The sequence below is a fragment of the Lepisosteus oculatus genome, chromosome 28 (assembly GCF_040954835.1).
Source record: "Lepisosteus oculatus isolate fLepOcu1 chromosome 28, fLepOcu1.hap2, whole genome shotgun sequence".
In the NCBI taxonomy this organism is placed as follows: Eukaryota; Metazoa; Chordata; class Actinopteri; order Semionotiformes; family Lepisosteidae; genus Lepisosteus; species Lepisosteus oculatus.
In genome coordinates this window covers 320,044-347,668 of record NC_090723.1, presented here as the reverse complement: position 1 = coordinate 347,668, position 27,625 = coordinate 320,044, and the positions used below count along the sequence as shown (strand labels likewise).

General features: G+C 39.1%; 1 protein-coding gene across 1 annotated transcript in view; it reads left to right on the top strand.

The window, feature by feature from the left end:
• Positions 1–27,108, top strand: part of rnd2 (Rho family GTPase 2) — a 53,573-nt gene extending 26,465 nt beyond the window's left edge. The window contains exons 3-5 of the mRNA XM_006638086.3: positions 3,697–3,806; positions 17,494–17,628; positions 21,126–27,108. Of these exons, the coding sequence (XP_006638149.2) occupies positions 3,697–3,806; positions 17,494–17,628; positions 21,126–21,374 (494 nt within the window). The 3' untranslated portion in view covers positions 21,375–27,108. The remainder of the gene's footprint in view (positions 1–3,696; positions 3,807–17,493; positions 17,629–21,125) is intronic.
• The last annotated feature ends 517 nt before the right edge of the window (positions 27,109–27,625 follow it).

Sequence of the window (27,625 nt, the reverse complement as noted above, 5' to 3'; positions counted from 1 at the left end):
GAGAGAAACTGCTTTAGTCACACCAGAACAGAAACGATAAGGATCATTTCAGGTGCAGTTGTAACGGAATGAAAAAATCCTTCTGACTCACTGTAGAAACATGACATTTTTAATGTTGCATAGGAGGAGATCTTTTCCTCCTTGCTCCTTTTTTTTGTATTAAAAATCCCAGCATCTGATCTAGTTGCTTTTAGAAGGATCTTTGTGAGCTTCAGATGAGTTGTTTGTCTGGATACCCACTCTACTCCTTATGCTAAAACAAGCGTTTGTTTAATTTTAAAAGCTTTGTCCATAATGTGAAGGTGTCCATCAAAGGTTTATGACCAGGAGTGTCCCTTTTCTCCGAGTTCCTTTCTCGTACCAGTTGTGCTTTCTTTAAATGATTCTACCACATGATGAAAAATCATATTTTTAACAATGTACTGAAAGCAAATCCAAGTTTATTGTAAAAGTCAGGTCTGGGGCTCTAGCTGCTTAACATGAGGGTTCCTTGTGTCTTAAGCTGCCAGTTCCCAGATGTGTCTTGCAGTGCTTCAGATGCTGAGCACTGTGCATGTGGGAGCTGATGTCATGTGTAAACGTGGAGCAGACTGGCCAGGAGCATCTGTCATTATTGTTCTGAAAGTGATCTTACAGAGTGTTAAATCATAGTAAAGCAATACCTAAAATGATGGCCATGGGAAACTGTTGTTCTTGACCATGGACTTTTGCTGCTTATACAGTAGGCTCAATGTGCTGTCCCATGTCTATGTGATCTGCAGCATTCTTTACTGTGCTTCACCCTGATCTTGCTATGCCTTGCTTTTACTACAAGGAAATGTGAGAGGCTAGTCAAGGTAAGATGAGGATTAGTTATCAAGACTGCTCAAATCTCCCGCACCACGAAATCAGCCTTTTACTGCTGGGGTGAGCTGTATGGATTCTTGGCTGTGACCGGCTGCAGTTTGTGTGCTACAGAAAGGCTTTTATAAGTGGACCTCCATACATATGTAAGGGTTCAAGTTCTTATTGCAGTTATGTTGTCATTCAAGTGTATCTGGGCCCTGATATAAAGCTCTTATCAACTAATAATTGCCATTCTTTGTTGTGAAGTATTTTACTGATAATTGCAATCAGTTCTTTTATTTTGCAAGAAACAGCCTTTTGAAATTGACCCCGCAGTGTTCTGAAGAGTTTTTGATTGGGCACTTTGAGATTGTGGCTGTTTTGAATACGTTACATATGCAAAACTGTATCAGAGATGGGCAAACTGTGCCTCAGAAGGGTAACTTCATTTTAGGCAGAGTTTTATGGGTTGTACTGAATGAAAATGCATTGCAGACTACATTTTGCACACCGACGCGTTTTGCAGTATTGACATCATTATATTACCATGTAAGAGCTGCAACAAAGATGGGAAATGTATTATTTGCTGCACTTAAAGAGCACTAAATTATCTGTGCAATGAATCATCTTCACTTATACCAATCCAGTCTTTCTTCATCTGTAAGCAGCTGAAAAAGAAAAAAGAACATATGTTTTTTTTCCCTGACCTTTTCCTCCACTGCAAACTGTCATTTTCATTAATGAAAATCTGATCCTTCGTAAACAGACCCTGAGTATGTCTGCTTTTCCTCTGATATATTATTAGTAAAATCCACAGGGCATACTAGAAAGTGTGTGTGTGTGCCTGTGGATTAGACAAATGTCTTGCACATTATGTGTGGAGCTACTCCTGCAAGATATCTTTTCTAGACTTGAGAATTGGATAGTTCGCCCTTGTGACAAATGGGAAACCTTCCGTTCACTTGACCCAAAGACCCCTTGCTTTTTTTCTCCTTTGTCCTCTTCAATAAACCCTTTACTCCCAGTTAGCCACCTCCACCCTGCCCAAAGGAGGACCCGAAGAGTCCCCATCACACAGCAGGGGCAGCAGGCCTGGTGGCCCCACAGAGTGGAGAGAGCCCCGTGGACAGTACTGAGCAAGGACAGGGTTAGGGAGGCCAGGGAATACAGTGGAGGACGGGGCCCGCTGCCTTTTCCTTAAAAATTCCAAAAGGCAGTTGCTGCATGGCTGGGAATTGGTCTATTCCATTCCACTATTTGTTGTGAAAGATATGCCACCTTTTTTGAGTTCTTGCACTGCTTGTGAGGTTGGATTCCTATTTAATGAGCTTGAAGTATTTCCTTTTGGTTGACTTTCAGTGGCTTTGTAGACAAATGACTCTGTACTCTAATTTTAATAGAGAATGACTAGACTAGAGATTGAGCTTTTAGTTTACAGTGGTTGCCTATAGTTGCACTGGTGTATCTCTTTTTTCGATGTCATTGTTTAGCAACCAGATTTTCTACTACTGTCTCTTTTGTGGTAAGTGCCAGAAAAGTCTGTAAATGAAGTAAGAGTTTTGATTTAATATAGCCATACTTTTTATTTCTAATGCCTGTGGCTTTTGACAAAACCTGAAAGACATCACAGATAATCCTGTTTTGTAATCTGAAGGAACAGCTGTGCTTTCTACCTCTTTGTGCATTGGGTTTTTAATTAATTTTGAAAACCAAATGAATTCAAGCAAAGGCATACAAATCCTTTATTTCAGATATATTGCTACACTTCCATACTGTTCTTCTTTCCTGGTAGCTTTGCCTCTGGGCCACATGACCTCCAGGAGAATACAGCAGAGGGCACCTCCTCTCCATTCATCTTCCATGAAAGCAGAGCTCGCTGTAGACCTCTCTCCTGCTCTTTAGGCCACATCCGAAGGCTTTCTCATGTCCAAAGCATCTGTTGGCACAGCAGCAGTAGCCGGATCCCAGTTTCATGCGTTAAGCCCTTGTTTTTGTCATAGAGGAGCTGTAGACCTGCTGGCCTTTAATAAACTGTAGGACGTCTTTAATTGGAGGTCCTCCGTAAGAACAAACTAGGATGGTTGTGTACAGGAGGGGACCTGAGGGGAGGAGAGCTGCTGGGACTCGTGTGTTGTTTATAGTCTGGTGGTGACAGTGTGTTATTGTCTTTTTTAAATATTCTTTGGGTGTACTGCACTCAAATCGTCACATTATATATGCTTTGTTAGTCTAGCACCTAGACTGTTTTCCTTTGTTTGGTTAAAGGAGCAAAGTGGCAGTAATAGTCTAATGTAGTTAAGCATTTGGGCTTCTGATTAATTTCCTGGCTGTGAAAACAGCTGGATATATGGGTATATCAATCTCTAGCAAGTATTTAGCATATTCCATGTTTAATTCAGTCTTGTAACTCATTAGAAGGAAACCTTTTCCTCTAGTGTTCAATCACAGGTAGACAAGTCTCAATCAGCAATGAAGTCCAGTTCACATAACGTCACCAACACCTGAGCCTGCTCACAGTATATGTTATCATTTGTTTCCTTGAATTGATGAATACATTAGGAAGCTGCTGTTCCAGTTTCCTAACAAGGTGCAACAAAAGCGTATTGACTCCTTTGGCAATACGGGATTATAGCCCTGTTTATTTGACTTTCTTAAAATGAAGCAGTTTTCAGGCAGAACTGGCTCTACATTATTGTGAGGGAAATTGACTGAAGACTCCTGCTGCCTCTGGTGCAATTACTGGGTTTACAGTGTCCTGTAGAGAAAGAGAAGCCTGGCTCAATGGCCACAATTGAAGTTTAAAATGTGAGGGTATGTTTTAACAGTCGGCAAGTGTGCAAGTACTTCAGCTGGATGTGTCTTGTGTTGCAGGTTCCTCCTACTATGACAATGTGCGGCCCTTGGCCTACCCCGACTCAGATGCTGTTCTTATCTGCTTCGACATCAGCCGCCCAGAGACTCTGGACAGCGTCCTAAAAAAGGTCAGTCGGGGCTTCCTCTCCAGCATTACACACAGCTGCAGGCAGGAGAACTGGTATCCAGTACCCTCAACTACTTCATTCGCCGGACACTGCAGCTTGTACAGCACTCCCCAGGATGGGCAGTGTCCTCTACACCTAGACGAGGTGCCTAATTACTATCGTTTTTAGCTTCATGAAATAGAGGCATGGGCCAGTGCTCGCTTCTGTGAGAATATCGGAGTCTTGGGTTTTGAAGTAGCCACTAAATGAAACCCTGTGGGACTGTGCGGTAGACTATCTGGTGATACCAGTGAGGGTTGTACAGTGTCATGGGGTCTCGGAGGTATTCACTGGTTTGCTATTATTCTCAGTGCAGAAAAAAAAAACACTAAATGAAAACCAAACAAAATCCTTGTACTTTTTGAAACACCATTTCTTTCTCGACTCCTAATTATAATCTAGCCTAAAATCTGTTGGCTTGTCCTTTTCCCTGCATCCCTCAGTGAGAGTGTACGGAGCTGTGCTGGGTGTCCTGTATGTATCCCAGCAGTCTGTGGGTCTGGCTCCCCCAGTGTGTGGGTTTGCTTTTGCAGCTGAATTCTGCTCAGGATGGACCATCTGTTTTCTGGTTCTTTGAAGAGCTACCATAAAAATATTACTTTGTGCAGTCTTTGCCAGATTCTGCCCATAAACTGGCTGGGTCTCCCAATTCTGTACAATGCTGCTTCTGGGGAGGCTGTTTTTCTGTTTTTATAGACAGACAAAAAAGCATCGTATGTCTGAAAATGTGTTATTAACCCCTTACTAGGTCAGTCTGAAGAGGGATAACAGAATACTGTAATTTGTTGCTTATTTAAAGATTTGAGAGTGTTTAATTGGGGTAGACTTTCTAATTTTGTTTCATTATTAAATATGATTTACATTTTTATGTTAAAATCTACATGACACAGGAGTCAGTTATGCATCATCTATAGCTGAAAAATGCCCTTTCACCTGGAGAGAGAAGTTACATTTAATAAACTCAGCTTGAAAGAGAAAACTCTTAACATCTGTAGATTTGCAAAAAAGAACAGCAGGCAGCGATGTTCATGGATTATCCAATGACGGGCAAGTGCAGGTTATATTGAAATTATCTGGCAGTGCACTGCTATCATTGCTGTTGCTTTGCACTCATTGATATCTCTTCACAGACAGCCCAAATATTTGAAACCCCTTTCCTTGTATCAATAAAACCACCTTGGCCCAGTATGTGGGCAAAGAGTCCTTCAGCACTGCTGATTGTCTGGACACCGTTGCTGCAAGCATTTGCTTGAGCCCATTTCACTTGCTTGCCACTTGAGAGAGAAAAGCCCACCTCATCTATTATCCAGGTTGAGAGGCTGCAATGTGCCTTGCTGTTGAAGGATTTGTTTGCTGCAGATATTAAACCTCTTGCATTGAGAGAGGCGTTTTCCATCCTACTGTGCAGCGAGTTTCTCTGCACCAGTAGCTGACTCACCTCAGAGTGGCATTGGGCAGAGTTCTCCACCCCATTACATCAGCCTTTTGAAGTCTTCAACTTGTAATCTAACCTGCAGCAACATCCAATATTAGTCCTCGTTTCTGGAGGAATGAGCATTCTCTGCTGAGCCTGTCTTGCTCTCATTCTACACTACACATCTGGGTTGATAATCCAGTGGCTTAAACTCCCTCAATTGTTTGGCGACAATGCAACACTGTGTTTGCATGTGGTTGGAGCTTGGCCATGCACAGTGTACCATGAGGATGCTGCAGTGATTTTTTTTTTGGCTTGGTTTGTAGTGGAAAACGGTTGTACAGTAAGTACATGGTAAGGATTCAGAGTTTCCAGACATTTACCTCTTAAAAATCACTCCAAGTCAACAAAATGCTTACTGGAATCAAAGTGGTTCTTCTTTTAGATGTTGGTAAACAGTTTGACTTATGAAAATCATAATGGGAAAGAATCCACTCTACTGAGGCAGCAGTAAATATACAAAGACCCGGAATATTACTGTACACAAACATTTTCTGAAATTAAAAATGTATACTTTCATGTTAATAATTTACATTTTTCAATTGACAGCCACATGATTCTAGTAATAATGTAGGGATGTTGATGGGCAGATGTTGAACTGTGAGGAGCCTGTGCCCTGTGAAGATTTGATTCTGTAGATTGTTTTTATGTAGCTCATATGGAAGTCAGAGTCTAAACTCAGCTTAACAGTATCATGCTTATTTCCTGCAAAGACTACAGACTGATTTCAAAATCTTTTAGCTTAAAGAGCTCACTTACCACTAGTAATTAAAAAAACTACTACCTCTCTGTAGTAGTTTCTGGAGGAATAGTGTGGGCGTAGATGTATAAGAGAAGGTAATTTAATTTTTTTAAATTGGTCTTTAAACAAATCTTTAGATCAGCCTGTCAATCCTCATTTACACAAAGAGCTGAAGAAAGGCAACAGCTGAACAGTAGCTACCACAGACAGAGTGGCACTTGTGACACTTGACCTTTCACCTTTGGTAAGGGGGCCCACATTCTTTTGCTGTCAAGTGCTCTGGGTAGGTTTTGCATTAGTAGTGGAGTTTTGATTCTTTGTCATAACAAAGATCTTTACTGTCAAAAATGAAAGGAGTATGATAAACTGTAATTAAAAAATGTTTTTACTGATTTTATTTTCAGTACATTTGTTTTCCTTCAGACTGTGACTAAATGCCTTTTTCAAGTTTGATACCTCAGAAAAACCATTAGACTTTTTTTATTCATTTTTCCTCTTCTAGACATTAATGTATCCTATGTCAACACAAAATACATTGCCATTGAGCTATCCTGGCAGAGATTGTTCCAGGCTAAAAAACCAGGTGAGGTTCTGGATCTGACTACCATCTGATTTTAAACAGGCTCAGAAATACCCTTAGAAATAAGTGGAAGGGAATGAGCAGTGTACCAAACATGCTAAAACTGATTAGATCGTTTAATCTCCTGTACATGACAATTAAGCAAAATGTGATTATGCATAAAAATACAGCTTAAAACCTTTCATAAATCTTTATTTTTGTGCACAGTTTTTCCTCATATTTTGACGGGAAAATAATTTTGATGATGCTCTTATCCAAAGAAACTTCCAATCATTCAACCGGGCGTTTTTCTGGAGCAATCCTAGTAACTGCTCCTTGCTCATGGTGCAATGGCAGTGCTCCACCAGGGATGATTAGTAGGACTGGTGACTACAGTTTACTGAAGATCAATTAAATGAAAGCATATATTTTTTAGATTCAGAAAATCAGTGCAAATGTTAAGGATTTGGAAATGTACCAAAATATTACCGTACATTTTTGATGCAATGTTTAATCAGAAAAAAATGATTCAGTTTATTTTTTGGTAGCATTGTCAAAAACAACCAGTCACAACACTACAGTGGTACCACACTAGTTTAATCCTAACTGGTGACAATTCCAGGTCTTGACAGAGCTCTCACTGCTGTATAGTCTTTCACTTGAACTGGCTGCTGTATTCAGTGCTAAGGTACCAAAAAACAACTGGAAATTGCATCATGTTAGACAGCATTTACTATTCTTTACCTTCAATATAATCTTGCAAGGTACTCAGTTATATAGAATCCACAGTAAGCATATAATATTCAGCATGTTGTTGGAAGATTCATGTCTGTAATGTTGTAAGTTAATTTTTAGCGTAAAAGATACCCATGACAACCGAGAAAATGAGGTGACAGATTCCCTTACACTGTGTGGCTTGGGAGTTTATGCCTGAGTGTCCTTTGAGATGGTCTGTTTCCAAGCCTAGCTGTGTGTGAAGGTCTGTTTAACCCTCAGTCCAGGTTCCCTCCCACTGCTGTTCACAGTAATTCCTAGTAGCAAAGGAGCTCACTGTGGTTCCCCCTAATTAGGCTCTTTACAGACGTCTTAAAGCCATGCGTCGGGCCCAGTGAGTGAGTGTCTTTTGAAGTCGGTTATAATGCTGGTTTATCTTGGTTTTTCACTGCCCCCACCCATCACCACACACACTTTTCCCAAGTCCCCTGAGACTCACTCAAAGATCTTTCAAGCAAATCACAGACTTGTCATCAACAGGTGCAGAACACAAAACAAAAATGATAGAAAAAAGGTCCCTGCTCTTCGAATAAAGATCCTACCTAAATCTTTCTGTGCTCCACAGGGTGTCTCATGGGGTTCGCTGACCCCAGCTGTTTTACTAATCTCCTGTCAACACCAAAGTTCACATCAACCTGATCTACAGCTGTTAGAGACTCTCTCCTAATTAGGCTTTTAACACCATTGACCTGTGACCAAGAGTTACTGGGTTAGAGAAATGGTATGGTAGTTGGCAACATATACAGATACGTATTTAAAAAAAAAAGATAATAGTTTGCTTTTTTCAGGTTAGAAACCAGAATTAGAGAAGTAACTAGATTATGAAAGGCCACTCAAAAACATTTTAGTTCCTGACAATGTAATGACCTTTATTCTTTGAAAGGTCAGATGACCTGCCTCCTGTACTGCTTACTGCTTCGCTCTGTTATCATTATGCTGGTTTATGGCAGTGTGTTATGGATGTAGTCAGTTTTAGGTATTTCACACCATATACTGTGCGTTTCTGATGATGGCCCATGTTCACAGAAGGATCTAAAGAAAATGCAGTATTGAGGTATTCTTTATCTCAAAAAGCTTTATGGAAGTTGAGCTGTATAATCCAGGATTGCGGGTTCTGTCACTAGCCTGTCCCCATGAAAGGGATTAGCTGAGCACTACCCGATTGTAATGTAGAACTAATTGGCCTAGAGTACTCTTGGTTCCTGGCAACACTTGTATCTCCCAGGTGCTTGCAGGCTCATGGTGCTTTCACTGAGGGATGTGCCTCTCCAGTTAGTTCTGAAACCTGCAGCTTGTGATATGACAAAAGACAAGTGGCTAGAAAATAGGTACTGTAGGTTGAAGAAGGTCTACAGTTCCTCATTCTTCATTGAGTATGGGTTTTGTAACGGTGAGTGAGCATGTGCAAGCTCTCTGTGAGAATGAAAATACGTTGTTAGCACACTTCCACAATGCTTGCTGGCAATTCAAAATTCTGTTTTCATTCACTGTTCTATTGGGAGCTCTTGTGTCAAAGAGCATGTGATAGATTACAAAAGAGAGGAAGCCATTTGCGTCTTGCTTGATCGATTAGCTTTCAGATCTTCACAGGGTGCGTGTTTGAGTCCTAGGATCTAGATGTATCTTCTTGTGATCCCAGCTGAAGATTTCATTGTCAACATGTTAAATGTCTGAATTGGCAGCATCCGAAAATACCAGCTTTTTTCAGAAATATTCAGAGCAATCGGGTTTATGCTTCCTATAGAGAAGTGTAGGTTTGGCAATGCAGAGTTTCGTGACTTTAAAAGTAGTTCCTTGGTTAAAAAAAAATCATTGAAGAACTTGAGTTTACAGCTGTTATTAACTTTTATTGATTTTGTGTGACGTCATTGCTAAATATCATTTCACAGGCTCTGACTCTTAAGTATAACAAAATAAAGGTTAAAATAGAAAGGATGTCAATAACCCCATTAAATTTGCCAAGCAGTTAGTTTAGTGATGAGAACTGATATTGCTTTAAATCAGAAATTAGTGTCTGCAATATGAGAATCTGATTTGTGCACACCTTTTACTCAGTCTTTGCCATCTGTTGTCCTGCAGCACCTCAATGTCTTATTGGTATCAAGGCAATTTTCCTAACTCACCTTGGTGAGAGCACCTAGTACCCATTAATCAGTAAAGCTGAAACACTGGGAGCTCCAGCATTGTAACAAGCCAAAGGGAAAAATACACTTTTCCTCATGTTTCTAGAGAAGAATTTCCAGATTCTGCAACTTCATGTACGCAGTCACTAGTAAGCATCCTAGTGCAGTTTTGCTGTTCTGAAATCACACTTTTTTGGGACCGTTTGAAAATGCCATGCATCTTCTGGACTATTTGTTTTGGTCTTGTGTTTCTCCTTCCTTTTCTGCCTTTGTGGCCTCAAGTATTTATGAGTTGATTAAAGATTTGCAGGGCCTTGTGGCTTTTTTTCCACTTGTCTTGCTTAGGTAAGCTTGTAACTTATTAATCAGCCTACATGTTGAGACTGCAAAACTCCCCCCGATATAATTAATTAAACTTGAAGACTATGAGCACATGGCCACCTTGGCAGAATATTATACCATAAGGGTATCTTATTTGACCTTTCAAATGGAGTTTCCTTAGCACGTAAAAAGGGTTAAAACAATCTTTCATTCCAGAAGTAGAATTGATTAACTGCTTTGATTGTGTTTATTTTAAAAAACAGACATGGGTGTTTGGGCAAGAATAATGTAGAGGGTTTGTAATCCTTATCTGCTACAGAAACTGATTTATACATTTTCCCTTATGATTGGTGAATAAAGGCCACAACTTGAATCTGAACCCGACATTGTAGATCTCCAGTTCCACAATATCACTGGAATTGTCAGATCTTAAAACGAAAGGGCAAAAGCTAGGGAGAAAAAATAACTAAAAAATAGTGCAATATGATTTTTAAAATAAGTTACTTGTTTGTGCTTGGCAGAAGACTCCAGGGTTACCAGATTGTGTTTTTCAGTGCCATTTCAGCTTCATAACAACATTCTGCTTTCAGGGCATGAGACCTGCTGCTAAATTAAAGCTACTGTCAATCCTCAGAGGTCTCCCTATGTGGGAACAGGAAGTTAATAACCGGAGGTGAGGCGGGAGCATGCCTCGAGAGTGAACAATATTACTTTGCTTTTTCCAGCCTGGGAGTCTGAGGCACTGTGATCTTTGACCTGTGTCTTCTGGGGCAACCGGCTGCAGCTGGGAGTCAAGGGCCAGAGGTCAAGGGCCAGAGTTAAGGCCAGGCTTCTTCCATTTTTAAACCAAACAAAGATCTCACCATGCCTCTTCTTCTTCCATGGATATAGTCCCACTTCTTCCTTGCAATAGTTTTGCTGCTGTCGAATATGTTGCTTGATGTTTAAGGTCTTTGAAAATTAGACTAGGTATAAAACCTTAGTATACGTCCATTAGCAAACATGAAGTAAGACCTTACCTTTATAGGATTATCTCCTGCAAACCAGCACTGGAATTCCTTTATTGCCTCTTCAATCTCAACCCTCTGACACATTCTGTGGAGGCTTGTCATCTGCACTTTTCTTTGCTCCTCTGTTCTCAACCTTCCTTAAAACTCACAACTGCGGATGATTCATATCCCCTCTCTCTTTTGCTAATCTCATTTGATCTGCTCTCCCTCAATGCCCTTTTTCTCTACAATTCTGGTTGAGCATCCAACCTATGGTGCCAATGGCCCCAGCCTACATTTATCAATCCAGAAGTCCTTGTTCCTCATTCGTAGCCCTGCTACGGTGGTGGGTTTCCCCACTTCCTCCACTTCCCCCCCCCCCCCCCCCAAAGCTTCTCTCAATCAATGTAGTGGATATTTTTTGGGGGAGTTTCTGCTTGGACAACATCCTTATCCATTGTCTTGCAAATTTCACCAAGTGGTAGCTCTCTTCTAACATCTGCATCAGGCTTCTCTTCCAGGTCACCACAGAGTTCCAATCTCAAGATAGCTACTGCTGCCACCTGTTCACTTACTCACGTTCTCACCCACATCATACAAGCTCCTCACTTTGTTCGTTCACCATCAGTATCACCATCAGTATCCCCTCAACATACTAAAAAAAGCTCATGCCTGCATTATAAGAACTTCTCGTTTAGTCAATGTTCATGCAGTTTCTTCTTGGTTGCAAACTATGCTCCCGAATCGACTTGCTTTTAGCTTTCTGTTTGAAATCTTCATCTGTTTTGGGGGGATGTGATCAATGCTGATCTTCAACCATTGCTATCATTATTTCCTCAGCCACGTGAATTACCACCAAAGTACTAAGTACACTAAGCCCTTTATATTGGCTTGTTAGATTGTTAGCAGAACTTCACTGAACATCTGAAATGATCGTTCCTATTATGACCAATTTACTGTTACCAGCTGTGCACAGTAAGCAAAGGCATTACAAGAGCGACAGAACAAAACAAACACTGGGAAGTCTGGAACTGCCAGTTGGGAGATGTCTTAGAGGCATCCTGTCCTCTTTCCACTGATGTAGCTTTGCACCAGGTATGTTTAGAAAGCAGCTGTAGTAAGATAAGCACTTTGAAGGCGCTGTCTACATGAAAGAAGTGCAGAGTTTTTGTACTCTGTGGTTCTGCAGAGTAAATACTCTGTTCCAGAGATGAATCTCTGTATTACCACAAAGCTTGTTTTCCTTTAATTTGTGGCATACTGATACTATTGGGTCAACACCAGTCCTCATTAGCCACAGAGGCCTTTGGTTTTATTTCACGTGTTTTCTAAAATGATTAAACTGAGCTAATTATTTGGATAAGAAATCTGATCACCTGTTTATTTAGATCTTAACTGGCAATAGAAAAGTACCTTAAAAACCTACAGGACACTGACCCTCGAGAACCAGGTCAGGTACCCCCAATCACACTTTCCCCCAGATTGTACCCCCAACTCCTATCAGGGGAGCAGGTGTTTGTCAGATTGTAGCTTCACACTAAGTGTGTTTAGAAAGTATTTGTAATAGATTGCATTAGGATAATCAGATATAATAGGATAAACACGTCAAAGGTTTTGTCTAAATGAAGGAAGAAGTGAAGAGTTTTTGTACTCTGTGATCCTGTGGCGTAAATAGTCTTTTCCAGAGATGAATCTCTGTACTACTACAGAACTTGTTTTCCTTTAATATGTGGCAACACCAGCACAATAAATAAAGGATTTACCACATTCCTCCTACATACGTCGGGAACAAACAGGAAATATTTATGCCTGCATTTTCTCACGCAGCTCTGTCAAGCTGTCGTTTATGTTCAAACATCAAGATTAATAAACAGCCTATAAAAGTTGTGTATGTGACTGTTCAGTGCGTATTCACTACCAAATCAAACAGCTGACACTGAGGCACAACAACAAGGGCATCATAATAATGTTAAGCATAAAATGGAGCATGCATAAACACCATAGTATCTAGTGGTTTGGTCTTCTGCATCAAGTAGGGTCCATACACACAGTCCAGTGGAGACATGACATTGGTCCTGTGGAATAAAATGGTGGAATGTCCTTTGGAATAGACAGAGGGAAAATTCTTCTGCTTCTACAGCTATTCTAAGGTTTGGCCTGCTAATGATGTGTGTGGGATGTAAACGATGTAACAATCATTCCATGGCAATGTTTATTAGAACATAATCCTCAGGAATCTAAACACAAAAAAGTGTATTTACACAAAGATGTGTTGGTGTCTGGAACAAGCTATCCAGCCTCATTGGGGAAGATGGTGCTTCAAGTTGCAGCTAATTCAAAGATCTAGCTGGGATCAGTTATTTGTAACTGAGTATTATGGGTCACAGTCTCCTCTTATCTGTAACCTTGACATGGGTCTACTGTTTATTAATATAATGGGTGGCATTGCCATGATCTCTGATCTTCTTATGAAGTTGTAAAATTCCTTATTGAACGATAACTTCCCAGTTTTATTCAGTTGTTTATTATGTATGACATGCTTAACATAATACTTCCATTTTTAAATTGTCTTCTGTTTATTGCATAATAGGATCCCTTTGCTTTAGTAGGTCTGAGTCATCCTGCATGCCTTTGACGACTTTAATAGTGATAAACAGGTCGTGTCATACATGCGAGAAGGAGGTAGCCTTGTGGGTAACTAGACAACTGTGAAACAAATCTTTAAAAAACATTTCCTGTTGTTTTCATTGTTCTGAATAAGACACAAGTTAAAACATTAGTTTCTTCTGGAAGATTACGTTTCAGTGTTTGTCTAAACAAGATTATAGACCAGCTTTGAAAACATTTGCCACTAATGTTTTGGCAGAGATGAAAACTGTTGTTCACACATTTTGTGAAGAAGAGCATTTTGTGAGGAAGTGTAATCCATTCTATGGATTGATCTACAGTAGCTTCCTTTCTGAATGGAGTGATTAGCAAGCTGTGTGGTTATCTACTTGATTGCAACGGTTTTATTTTTAGTTTGTCTACATTCTGTGCCAAACAAATCAGGCTATCATTTTAATTTTTTTAATACTTTTTGATGCTTCTGACAAGTTGTTATTAAAATATATTTTTCACAGTGCCACAGTCTTGATCATAGCCTGCTCTTGCAATTTTTAATCTGCCTCAAGCTATAAGGATATAATTGTGAATCCCAGTTCTTTGAGCTTCTTCTTGCACAGTATAAGAAAGTCAGTGGCTCTGTCCTCAGCGCCAGGATCAGCTACAGGAATTGGAGCAATTGGAAAAATATAAAGTAAATCTCTTTTATAGTATGAATGTGGTTACCTCCTTATTGAGATGAAAAGCCATAGACTCTTACAGGGATGTCCTCAGTTAAGTTGCTTTATTTGAGCTAAAAAGCCTTGCTGAAGATTTACTTTAAATATACCAAGGCATTATAAATGCAACCAATGAGCACTGGAATCTCTAGCATTAGTTGCGGCTTTTAATGGCTGTCAGTACGTGCTAACAATTGAAGATTTTTACACAACTTAGGTAAATAATAGAAGGTAGAACATCATTGTACAGATAATCGGCTGAAAAAAGATAAGGATGGTTTGGTTTAAACAATCTCAGGACAGAAGTAGAGAAGAAAAATGTAACCACAATACAGTAAATATTTTTTTATTTCTGTGGCTGGTCTCATCAAACTTGCAAAGTCCCCTTGTACCAGGATTAACTTCTTTTGAAGCTGTCCAAGGAAAAACATGATACAGCAGAAGAGCTTACAGATCGAAGTGTGGTAAGAAGGAAATGGACACTTACATTATTTATAGAAAAAGTACAAAAACTTTGAGGAAATGGCATTTTAAAACAAATTTAAAATATTCCCTCGACGATGTCAACATAAATTACATGTATGTCATACATATACATGAACCGAATTCTAGCATTTATAACTGAATGAAACCAATATTAAGAAAGTTTTAAAAGTGCCATAAACACTTTTCAAAGTCAGTCATAAAATACCATTGGAGAAAATTAAAATTCCTAAAGATCTGTTTTTGGCAGTGTTGGAAATCTAGTTTGTGCAAGGACCTAATGATTGTACTAACAAAAAACATTCCTGAATAATTTACCACTTTCACTGATGGAAAACAAATATTCAAATTACAAACCTGCATACAAACACATGAAAACATTTTAAAGTAAAACATTCTAAAAGCCTATACCGTATCATTTCTAAAACCAAAGGTTTAACTACACTTAATTGGCTCCTTAATGAGTGGAGATTAAAAGAGCCTCCAGTACTCATCATTTTGAGATCAGCTAACATGGCCTCACTTTGAACACCTTTTGTTCAATGGAAATTCTTACACTCACAGTGGAAGACACAATGATGAGAGTAATTTCTATCAGCCTCTGCTTTACACAAAGGAATTCAGTGGTCACAATCTAAAAGTTATAAAAAACATAAAACCTGGACAGTGTCCACAGTGGGATTTGGCACTAAGGGACTTTTAGAAAAAGGCATTAAGTCAACATGTACCACCTGCACGAACATCAGGCCCTGCACAGAAATCAGAGGCTCTAAATTGTCACACGGTGTTCACATGCATACAAGTCTAAAGGAGTAGTTTGCTGCATTATCTGAAAAAATACAACCAGATGTGCATTGGAGAAACCAAAGGACAATTAGCTGATCACTCTGTGGTTCGTATACAAAAGAATTCAAGTTAATACCACAGTGTTTCCAGATGCCTGTCACTTCAATAGCATTAATCGCACCTTTCTTCAAACAAAAGGAACAAGAAATGTTCTTTACACTGGGAACATTGGAACCCATTGTAATGAACCTTCAACTCCGATGTCGGAGTGCAGACATTTTAAACTTTGCTTCAGTGTTCTCACCAGCTGATGAAACATCTTCAATCAAATTATTTTTTTGTGTGCAACATACCAGTCATCCTTTTATTTTTAAGTTAGATATTTACCTAAATAAAGAGCTGGTGAGGTACAATGATCTGGTTGGGGAACAGGTAAACGTTTATTCTCTGCTGGAAGGAAAGGAAGAGACACTTGTCTGTGGATCCTTCAAGACGTCTTCAAGGCTCTACAGCCAAAACACTGTGTCTGTTTTCCCTTCCTTTCAGCATGGAATAAACCTTCCAATACCTGTTCCTTTGCAGCCTTCACATGCTGATGCCTCTCCCTACTCAAACTTCACGATGCTGCTAGGTCAACACCAGTCCCTATTGCCCACAGAATCTTTGGTTTCATTTAATGTGTTTTCTAAGTGATTAAACTGGGCAAATTATTTGGATAAGGAATCCAATCACTTCTTTATTTAGGTCTCAAATAAGACAGTATTAGGCAATAGAAAAGTACCTTTTAAAACCTGGAGGACACTGACCCTCGAGAACCAGGTCAGGTACCCCCGATTTTACCCCCACCCTATTTGGGGGAGCGGGTGTTTGTTTGACCTTGTGGTCTAGTCATTTAGAGGTGCATCTGAAGAGCAGTTTGAATCTGATGTCTGCTTGTACTCTCTTGTGTTGTTTACAATAAACACTGATACATTTCCTGTACACCATTCCTGACAAACTGCTTTGTGGACAGTGTAATTGCATTGTTCTTTAATGACTAATTTTATTTTATAGATTTTCTTATAAAATATCTCAAAGTCCTCTTGCCATATTGCATTTTGTTTCCTATTAACTATCAATTAATGTAACACATTAGCAAATGAAGCACAGCTAGACAAAGCTCTTTAAATTTCAAGCAGTTGCAAGAGCCTGATGAATTTTCCACATCTAGAAAGTGTGGAGCGAGGTTAGAATAACAAAACGGAGGCCATGCTAAGCAGGGAGTCGGCAGTGATGAGAGTGGGCTGGTTAATGAGCACAAACAACGCAGTGGTAATGAGGGAGGCTGCAGATTAAGGGAAAGCCAGAGAACACACATGCCTTCAAATTCCAAAAGGCAATTATTTAGTGCCCAGACTGCAGGAAATGTTCTTCTGGTAATAGGAATGCTCTCAGTTATAGATTTCCCCTTCTTTAGTTTTAAGACCTGTAGACCCCAATTTCCATGTCAGACCTGGGTCCCCGTTTGTCAGCAAGTTAAACTGCTGGGGAATTATGTATAGTCATGTCTTTTTAATAAAATCAGGGACGTAGTTACACTAATTGAAATTCAGAAGATGTTGCATATTGAATAACGAGTATTTATATACTGTACCAGTGATAGTCCACAAATAAGATCTGACAATTTTTACCTCAAAGCAATCATGCCTCCCCCCCCGGTTTATCTGTGAGCTGCTTGAGTCATCTCCATGCAGACTTCACAGGCTGCTTGTTAGGAAATACGAGCTAGAAGTATATCTCCTGTCTTTTTATAATGATGTCTAGTCTTTACTTGTATCATTCACCATGTTATTAGGATCATTTTTATCTATTCCACTTTCTTTCCTTTGATTGCCACTGCATAAGTGTGCACGGCTGGGAAATCTGAGGAGAAACAAGACAGGTGTGAGGAAACCAGGAAACTGTTCTTCACATCGCCCACAGCTCAAGGATGACATTTGACCAAACCGCTGCTGGTGTGACGGACCTGGGTTCCCAAGGATCTGGGATGTGGAGACCCATTTTCTGTGACGCTCATGGATGTTTGGTTTTCCAGTGGCAGGGAGAGACCCAGGAGTTCTGCCCCAATGCCAAGGTGGTCCTGGTGGGATGCAAGCTGGACATGCGGACAGACTTGAATACGCTGCGGGAGCTGTCGAAGCAGCGGCTCATACCCGTCACACACGAGCAGGTGAGCCCCGCCAAGCCCCCTCGGGGTCTTCCAGGGGAACGGCGAACCAGAACAACCTGCTGCTCTACACGACCATCGTGAGTTGCCCCTGTTCAGAGGGGTCCCCTGTTCCCGTCCTGAAGGTCCTTTGAGGTTGTTCCCCCCCATCAACAGTACAGCGAGACTTTCCAAAAAAGGTTTTAAACTACTTTGTCATAGCAGTGTAGTAAATATACAATCAAAATTTTAGTTTTGGATTTGTGTTTGCTGATCACATCTTTCACCTACAAAATTGTTCAGTTTGAGCATTCATGTTTTGATTTAAAATGATTTAATTATCTGAGGAAAATCTTTGGAAGGAGATTAATAATTTGCCAGTGCAATATATTTAGCAAAGGTGGCATTATATTGCTGGGAGACAACAATTTTCCACACTTAAATTGGGATATTAATTGGAATATTGTGATACAGAAGCTTAACAAGGTTGAAATAGTTGTCCTAATCCATTAAGACTTAATGCCACTAAGGGAAATAAACCTATTCTTTTCAAACAGCCAGGATATTAAGAGAGTAGAAGTGATAGGGAATAGTGTTTTTTCATGTATACTTTAACTCTTTTTATATGTTGAGCCTAAAATTAGAGTTTATAGTTTTAGAAAAGCAGACAGAGGAATGGAGTGGAGCTTGCCTGGTGAACTGTGACCATATGGATACAGATTCATTGGAAGAAGGATGGTTATACTTCAAACACAATGTTGCAGGCTCCAAATGAATTCATTCCTGGAACAAATTAGTCCAGGTGTAAAAAAAAATGTGACAGCAATGAAAAAGGAGAAACAGCTAAGGCAACAAATAATGCAAAGCTATTTTTTCAGTGCTTTTTTCAAAAGTAAGAACTGCAAAAGTGGAGGTAAACAATTTTTGGGGATGTAATGAGGGATTAATAATATTTCATACATATTTTAGAATAATGTCAAAACATGCCTAATGTTTTATAATGAGCTTTGTCTGTGGTGGGTAATATTACCTTAACAACACTGAAGTCCTGCAGGAACCAGGGAAGTTTACAACTAATTTATCACTAAGACCTCATGTCTTGCTTAAGGGTATGAAGGGACTTTATTAATAGATCCTGAACTCTGCACTTTAAACTCATGAATGAAAGCTGTGCCCATGCTTTGGAGCTCTGCAAATGTAAGTAGTTCATAAGTGTTAGACAACCAAATCACGAAACTATACAGTAGGTCTATCAGTCTTATTTTGATTACTGATGAAGTCTGTAAACTAACCTACTAAAACAAGCTTGTATGTTGTATGATATGATGTATAGAGATTTCAAAGGAAAATTGAGAATCAACCTTTTATGAAGGACTTTGCCACAATCTAAAAGGCTTTATCTTTTTTTAGGCCCTTGGTGGTCTTGATAATTGTCAAACACAGAAAAACAAAGAAGGGAGTGGGCATATACTTGGCAACTGAAATTTAACTTTGAGAATTACAAAGTGATCCACAATGGTAGAAGGAACATTAATCTCATGTGAGTAATTCTGAGCTTCAGGAAGCTTCAAATCAGGACTGTAGGGAAGCAGCAGGAAATCAAGCAACATATGTGAATATCCAGCAACCGTGTGAAATGTTAATCCAGGGAATTTATTTTTAAGATTTATGGTGCCGTAGTAAGACTTTTAGAATACTGTGTTCAGTTTTGACCAGCATAGCGCAGTATATTTCAGCCTTAGAAAGAGTTCAAGGAAGAATGACAAGAATGATTCCTCGTCTCAGGGGACTGACCTATTCAGACAGGTTAAGGGAGCTAAATCTCTTCAGTCTAGAGTGAAGGGAAACTTTACTCAATTATAGGGTCTTAAGGTGCATAGATAGGTTTAAAATAGGAGCCCTACTGCAAGATGCTCTCTGAGAAGAACCAAGACTTGGAGCCTTACTGGAGCCTCAAAGGGAATTAATTTAAAATGGAGATACACACTGAAGCTATTAAACTACCAAACAAGCAAGAACACTGTACGGATCTCATTGATCCTTAATTTATGTGATTTCATTTTATAGTTGAGGGATTAATTAATTTAGGGTTTCTGTCTTTGGCATAGAACATGAAGGAATTTGTGCATTTTATACATTTTTTTAAAACATTTTCACTCTTAATTTGTGGCCATTTTTTCTTAAAGAATTTCTCTTCCTTGGAGCTATCAGCGGGAGACTGCGCAATGTGTTTACCATCTTCCTGAAATCTAAATTATAACTTGAATAAGTCCACAACAAAAAGGCCATCCTGCCAGTCAGAATTATTACTTTTTTTAAATTATAGTACTGTATGCAATATCAAAGGATTAAAGGTTTTCAGAGAAAAACGAATAAAAGTATACAATTTTTATATTTTCCCAGTTCAGTTAGTCCAGAACACTATTCTTTCCTGGATGTAAAAGTATTATGATTTATATTTTTCAGAGAGTTGAATACATCAAGAAACATTATTTGAGTTGAACTACAATTTGCTTAGGAAAAGGGATTCTGCAGAATTCTGAGTAAGATCTGGAAAGATCTGGGCTTTGAGGCTTAGAGGAATTAGAAATACTTAAATCGCATGCTTTTTACTTAAGTGAAGTATTTTAAATTATTTCATTTTTTTCTTAGTAGTTTTTGTTTTCTATTTTTAAACTCAAAATTATGTTTTCCTCCTCCAAAAGTCCTAATCTATAAAGGAAAATGTACTTATGTTCTGTGAATTAATGTTTTATTTAGATTTATAGTGGGTTAATGTAAAAGAAGAAGTACCTCCAGAATATACGAATATCATATTATATATTATGACAATAGATAGTGATACAAAGAGTGATACAGTATGATTTACTCTTTATATTAACCTATATAAAAATACATAAGATATAAGCCACTCAAATTAGTGGTGAAGTGATCAGTAATAATAATCAACACTGCTTTTGTGATTAACTTTCAATCAGTCACTAAGTGTTCCATGAAGCTCAGTCTACCGTTGTTTTCAGTGGTAGCAAAATGGTTAAGACCCTGTGAATTTGGAATACGATTGAAGCAAAGCCACCAGGACACAGGGGTAGCCTCCAAGGATAAGCCAAGATGACCCTTCATGCTCTGTTCACCCCCTCAGATGGATTACTGTGTTACTGCCACTCCAGTAGGAGTGTGCTCTGCATTTGAATGGTGACACAGAGTTAATATGATGTGAAGAGCCCATGTCACACTTTCGCTTCTTTTCCCTGCGTGAGCTGACATTTCTGGGATTCTTCCTCTCTGTCCTGCCTGTCCTTTGCTTTTATGCCTCTGTTGGAGTCTGTGCTGTGCAGCATGCAGTGTTTCAGGCTGAGCCAGTTTCCTTCCATTAAGTGGAAACACTGAATATTTTGTAACGCTGCAGGTTAGACCTGCGTCTAGTTTGCAGTCTAGTTTGTTTTGGCAACGAAGTGTTTGTTAAATTTACAGCATTATAAGTGTGTAATTCTGCTCTTTTCACTGCTGTTCCTCACCAGGGAAGCACACTGGCCAGGCAGATCGGTGCAGTAGCCTACGTAGAGTGTACATCCAAAGTGTCCGAGAACAGCGTCCGCGACGTGTTCCACATCACCACGCTGGCCTCTGTCAACAGGATACACAAGAACCTGAAGCGCAGCAACTCCAAGAGAGGACTCAAGCGTGTGTCCCAGCTGCCTGGACGGACTGAACTGTTGGAAAACCCAGAAATGAGGAAGGACCGGGCCAAGAGCTGCTCTATCATGTAAAATGTCAAAATATTATAATAAGGATGAACTTTGTATTTATTGTTAATTTTTTTTCTTGCACTGGCAACAACAGGGTGAGAAGAAACCTGAAAGAACAGTCCTTGCTTATTTGTTTTACTTTGCTAGACGCATTTGTTTTGGGTAACTAGGCCTCAGATGAAGAGTTGTGTTGGAGGGATGTTTAAATTGCTGAACGTGATTTCGCCCCACCTCTGGTCTTCATGAGTTCTGGATCAGCTGTGGCTGAGCATTTTTTGGGGGAAAAAAAACCAAACTGTTGGGTGAAAGCTTATTAAAGTGGGGAATGTCTGAGGAAGGATGACGTGACTTTTTGTTTTCTGGAGCAGTGAATGGCCTAGCAGTGGCAAACTCCATGTGTTTTGGGAGTTTGTATTGTGTAAGAAAAGGATAAAAAGGAATTGAGTGCTGGAGTGATAGCAAAAGTGAAAGGGTCAAGCCAGAAAGTGTTAAAAACCGTATCCTCCTTTCATGAATCCTGGAAAGGTTTGCTAAATCATGTTACGTACAGGCTAATTCATTAAACCACAAGTGCTTTCAAGATGAAGTCACTTTACATATTGTATCTTCTCTTTTAAACGTTGTTGATAATCTTGAGCTTGGTATGCTAAAGTTTAATATTTTTAAAAATGCTAACTCTTAAGAAATGAATGTGTTAACGATGAAGCACACTCCTGTGGTTTGCAATTTATACTGTTCATACCAGATGTGAAAATAAAACAGCTTGTATTGCACTAGGGACATTCAACATCACTTTGCTTTCTATACATGTGCATTAACAGCACAACCTGAGTGAGGAGAAGCAGCAGTTTCAGACGGCTCTTAACAAGTGGTCTTTCAAAAACTGAAAAACAGCTTTGTGTTTTCTCACATGAGTTTCTTCAGAAGCTCAGTGACTTGAATGGATTTAAAACGGGTTTAAGCTTGGGTAAAACCACCAGCCATAAATTATAAATCCTGGACTTGATGGCGTGTTTCCATTTGACACAAAATCTTCCTAACAAGAAAAGAAGCCTTAAGGATTTGTGATTTATGACTTGTAGGAAGGCTGAAGTTTTGATTCATAGGCCCAAGCTACTGCCTTGTTCATATGCAAATTAAACCTATATTAAGACATAGTACAGCATCTCAACTGAGAATCCCAAGGCAGAAATGCATCAAGGCATGTTTGAGTAGTCTGTCTGAAAGCTTGGTGTGCAAGGTGAGTTACTAAGAGGCTGGGCAAGCTTTACCTGCTCCCTGCCTGCTGGGCTGTGGATCTTGGGGACATCGTCTGACTCCTTTCTCTCAAAAGGAATGTGAGGTGGCGCCATGTTTATCTCTGAGTACTTCAGCTCCCAAATTGAAACCTGAGTCAAGGCACAAGCTTTTACTGTCATTTTACAACTCCTCCATCAACTAGAATGGCTATAAAATACTCTCCCTTACTGTGTAGCCCTCACCAGAGTTCCCATCAGTGTGCACCTTTTTAAGGTCACATTCTCCTGCATGAAAGGTGTAAAACTAGGCAAAATATCAAAATAAAAAGTATGCTATAGAAATTTCCTGCAAGGCTTAAATTAGTAAAGATTTTCTTTTACCATATCACACAATGTATAAGAAGTGTTTGATCTGTAGTGGGGATTTAGAGGAAGTTTCTTAAATTCATTATGATTGGATTAAAACCCTTGACTTTGCTTCTTTCTGATGAATAGGAAACAAAACAAAGTTGTTACTGAAAAATGATTGTGCTGATTTACAAAAAAATATATCCCTTATAAAAAATTTTAATTTAAAGCTGTTTAGCATCTATAAAATAGTTTAATATTCCATACACTGAAATTAGGACCATAAATTAATTTACATATATATTACATCTTAAAAGATTTTATTCAAATCTCCTTATGCTCGGATTAATGAAATTCAAATATTAGTTATACAGTCAGGTTGCAACCAGTTTCAGTATTTCAGTCTGAGAATTGCTTTGTAGTATTGCAAGTGGGTGCTGGGATCCCTTCTAATGTGTTATTTTCATGACAGATCTGATGCTGTGACAAATACCTTTGTAATAGATTAGAATTAAATAAACTCTGACTAGGACCATTTCCATTGAATAGTTTACCTGAGTTTTATACAATGACAGTATAATTTCAGAAGTACATTTTTTAAGTTGATGGGGCTGGGGTTGGAGGGTGGTCAGGGTGAAATCAGGCATCTGTATTTTTTTTTTCCCCAAAGTGTGACAGTCTGCATACTGTACTAGTTCAATCCTGTCAATCCTGTTTTTTTGTGGAAAGATTTCTTTTGAGCACCATCTCAAAGTGTCTTACTCAGTCATGTTCACAGGGTAGAACAACAATACAGTGGAGCAATAATTAAAAAGCAGCCTTGAGAAACACGCCTGAGACTCACCTCAAAGTAGCTTAATTCTCTGGCATCTGCATTCCAGTGCAAACAAGACCATGATTGTACAGTAACTGCGTGCTGATCCTCTAGACTTGCTGTTAAATTCTGTGAACTTTCTACCCTGTGCAAAATAGATGTAGTGCCAATATACCTCAAGCATTTATTTTGCTTTTTAAAAAAAATGGTTTGTTTAATCAGTTGACATGAGAACTGCCACAGGGCCCTGACTGGATTCTGTCAGATAGCTGATGTGGGAGCTCAGGTGAAGTCATGCATGAACTTTAGATAATAATGCGAGTGAAATCTGGCCTGCAGCCAAAAGGGAGGGTGTGGGAGTTGGGTTAAGCACCGATGCTACCTGTTTGAGTTTCAGCAAGCCCTGTTCCTTCACAACAGCCACCAGCATCAACAGATTCTGACCCTGTGCCACAGACATCAGGCACCCATTGGTGTCTAATTGTAAAAAAGCTTTTCCTGCTAAGCAGCTGATAGAGTAACACAAATTCATCCTAAATCTTGACAAGATAATTGACTTTACCCAATAGTATATCCTTCTACTTGATTTAATATTAACAATTTTAGGTTTTGCTGCCTTTCAGAAACAGTGGTTAAAATATTTATTAATTAATAGAAGTGACAAATTGCCATTAACATTTTAAGCCTGGTTTTTATTTTTTTAAGCAATACATTTTTTATATTTTTGCAATATAATTGTTTTTTTGCCACTATCTGAAGGTCTTTTTCCCAATTATTTCCTTTTTCCTTTTTTACGGAGCACAGAGATTTTAAACTCGACAGATGGACTGGAAAAATAAGGGGTTCCAAAGTATTGCAAACAGTATTACGATACAATTATCTTGCTTCACTGGAAAACATGGTTTTATAATTACACTTGTCTGCTTTCACAGGAGCAGAGGAGAAATGAAACAGTGGTTTTCAACCACCAAAGGGACAATTCTCTGGGAAATTTCTTGCAGCTGTGTAATGTGAAACATTAAGGAATGTGCAATATTTGTGTTTTGGCAAAACAATGTACAAACACACAAAAAAATCTGCTTTTCTACAATGACCATCTTCACTTAAGATTAAATAATTGCTTGATTTTCCAAATCTTCTGTTTTCACACTTTTTGGTGTGATCGTCCACATCAGGCCCTGCCTGAACAAAGAGACCAAGTTACCTGATAAATACACTGAGTGCTGGAGTTCACTCTAAAGGTGACTGTTTTAAAGGAAGCGAAGCTCATACAATAGATGAGCAAAACCATACTGATAACCTTTAGATTTGAAAACAAACAAGATGGTCACAAAGAGCCTAAGGCTTTATTCAAACTTTCCGGCATCCGTTCTGTGCTGTGATAAAAGCAATACAGTGACACTCGAAGGAGTCGTGTGTGTTAAATTGCCTTGCTGTAATCACGTGTCGACAAGTGTATGAACACAAGAGGTTGATCCAATTAACTAAGAGCCCAGGAACAGGGATGCTGCAGCTTAAGATCAAGAAAAAGAGGGTGAAGTTGTCTTGCTCAATTGTGGAAAATAAGATCAAAGGTAGAGTAGATTTCAGTTTCATGGTACATCACTTCTGTTCATATACGGTGGTGTAGGTTGTGCTAAAAAATAATCGTGCTGCTTGTTGGTAACCGCTACTTTTCCAAGCAGGTGATCAACTAGATTAACAGAGGTAGCCTGTGTAATAAAAATACAACACATTTAAAGGATAGTCCTATCTCTGTATATTGTACAAAACCATTCCACACTCTTCAAGTAATGCTCACGGAGAACACTAAGCTTTTATTTTAGCATGAAGTGTTCTATCAAGCCTGCATGTTAGCGTCACTTTCTTCATGGCATGTGATCTCTGCACATCCGCACATCCTAGACTGTTTAACACCAGGAATGGAGTCTTTTCCTTACAAACTTGTACGTCACACCGCAGACATGTCTGGGCAGGGTAAGAGTGAATGCTGGCAATCAGGTTCATCTTGGACCTGTGTGAAGATTAGGGACACAGCCCCTGTTTTTGTAATTATGTAATGAAATTTCATACATCTGTATTTGTGCTTAGTTGCCAACCTCTATATCCTAAGTGTCTGGAAGGAAGGAGAAAAGGCCATGTGGAGCTCCCTTTAGATCTTCACACAGTCCAGGGCTGTGAAGATCTGTCGGCATGGGGCTGTTGTGTGAAGTGATTTGAACATCTGTAATCAGTGAGATGTACCATTTTAAAATAACCAAAACAGAAAAAGTAAAAGTTCTCAGATTTCCAGCAATACCTCTGCACCTTTAAAAAAAATCTAACTTGTGACTCCATGCATCAGAGATGGGTGTGTTTGTGCCTGTTCTATTTTGTGCTTGGTGTTTGATTCTCATTGGGTAGAGGCTGCCCATTCTAATATGACAGAGCTGTGTAGTCAGCTCAATAAAAGAGCTGCATAATGGGACAGTGGTCAATATCACTGGTAGGCTAGGTCACAGCTTAAAAATCAACAGAAAGCCTGTTTTTCAGTGGATCACAGTTTTATGTTTTGAACTCTGTTATGGTATGAGGAGATGCATCTATACTAGCCACAGTAAGTTTATAAAAACATTCTGAACACATTTTTGAAAAACAAGAACAAATGTCTGGACACTGAAAAATAATAGATTTGATACTTTCTTTGAAGGTCACTTGTTTCAATTTGGTTTTCAGAATTATTTCATGTTGTTTACACCAAACTGCAAGTGCAAGCTGTTCTTAAGTGTTTATGTGCTCCATGAGAATTTCAGTTCCACAACGGGAGATGTGCCACATTGTGCCTGCTCTTTGGTGAACAGGGCCAATAAAGGTGTCTCGATTTTCCTGTGTGTTGACATACTGATCATTTTCACACAAATAACATTTAATAAATAATACAGATACAATCTAACAATACAAATTAAACATATAAATGCCAGACTGCTTTGCTTCTCTTGCCTGGTACTGTAAAAGAAATGTAATGAGTTAGCTTCCACCTTCACTTTGGGAAGCTAGATATGTAACCTTAAGAGGGATGTTGGAGTCCAGTGATGCCGAAAGTCCAGTGGCCTGGGTGGCTAATGGACTGACTTTGCTTGTGGGCAACGGCCTTGAGCCTCTACACACATATGATGTGTGATCTATCATTGCCTTTTCCTTGTGTAACTATGATGCCTTCCTGTGAACAGACTACTTATTATTTTCCATACTATGCATTGATTAATCTTTTGAGAATTTTACCCATGTTTATGTTCTGTACCAAGTGTTACAAGTTTACTAATTTTTGAAGCAGTAAATTCATTATCTGAATAAAATTGGGAAGTACTGAACCTGATTCCATTTCTTGTTTTTTTTTAGGGTTGTGGGAGTATTGGACAAGCTGCCCAGCCAAATAGATATAAGCAGATATACTGAATTCTTTCAAGAAATGTGTGGATGTGATGTTTAGATCTGTTAACTATCATCTACCAGGCAGGATCAATGGCTAACAGCCTTTTGTTTGCAACCTTTCTTATATTTGTAATGTTCAGACCATATTGCTTTCATTATGTTATGCATGGGGCTCATTTTTTTATTTTTAAAATAAACAAGGGCACAATGATGACCCCTTTAGGCTGTTTCAGTGAGGGCTGCATCACTCTTATGATGGATGGAGACTGTTGTGAGCATAGTGGCTCTCTTGAAAGACCAGTGGAGACACTGAGAAATGTATATTTCAGAAAAAAGAATGCAGTCTTCATTCTTTATGTGCTGGTAAAACTATTTTAGTGACAAAACGGACTTGAATACCAAGTAGCTGTTGCAAAATAGGTGCCGTAAAAGGAAATGAGATTAGAGGAGCTAATTCCACT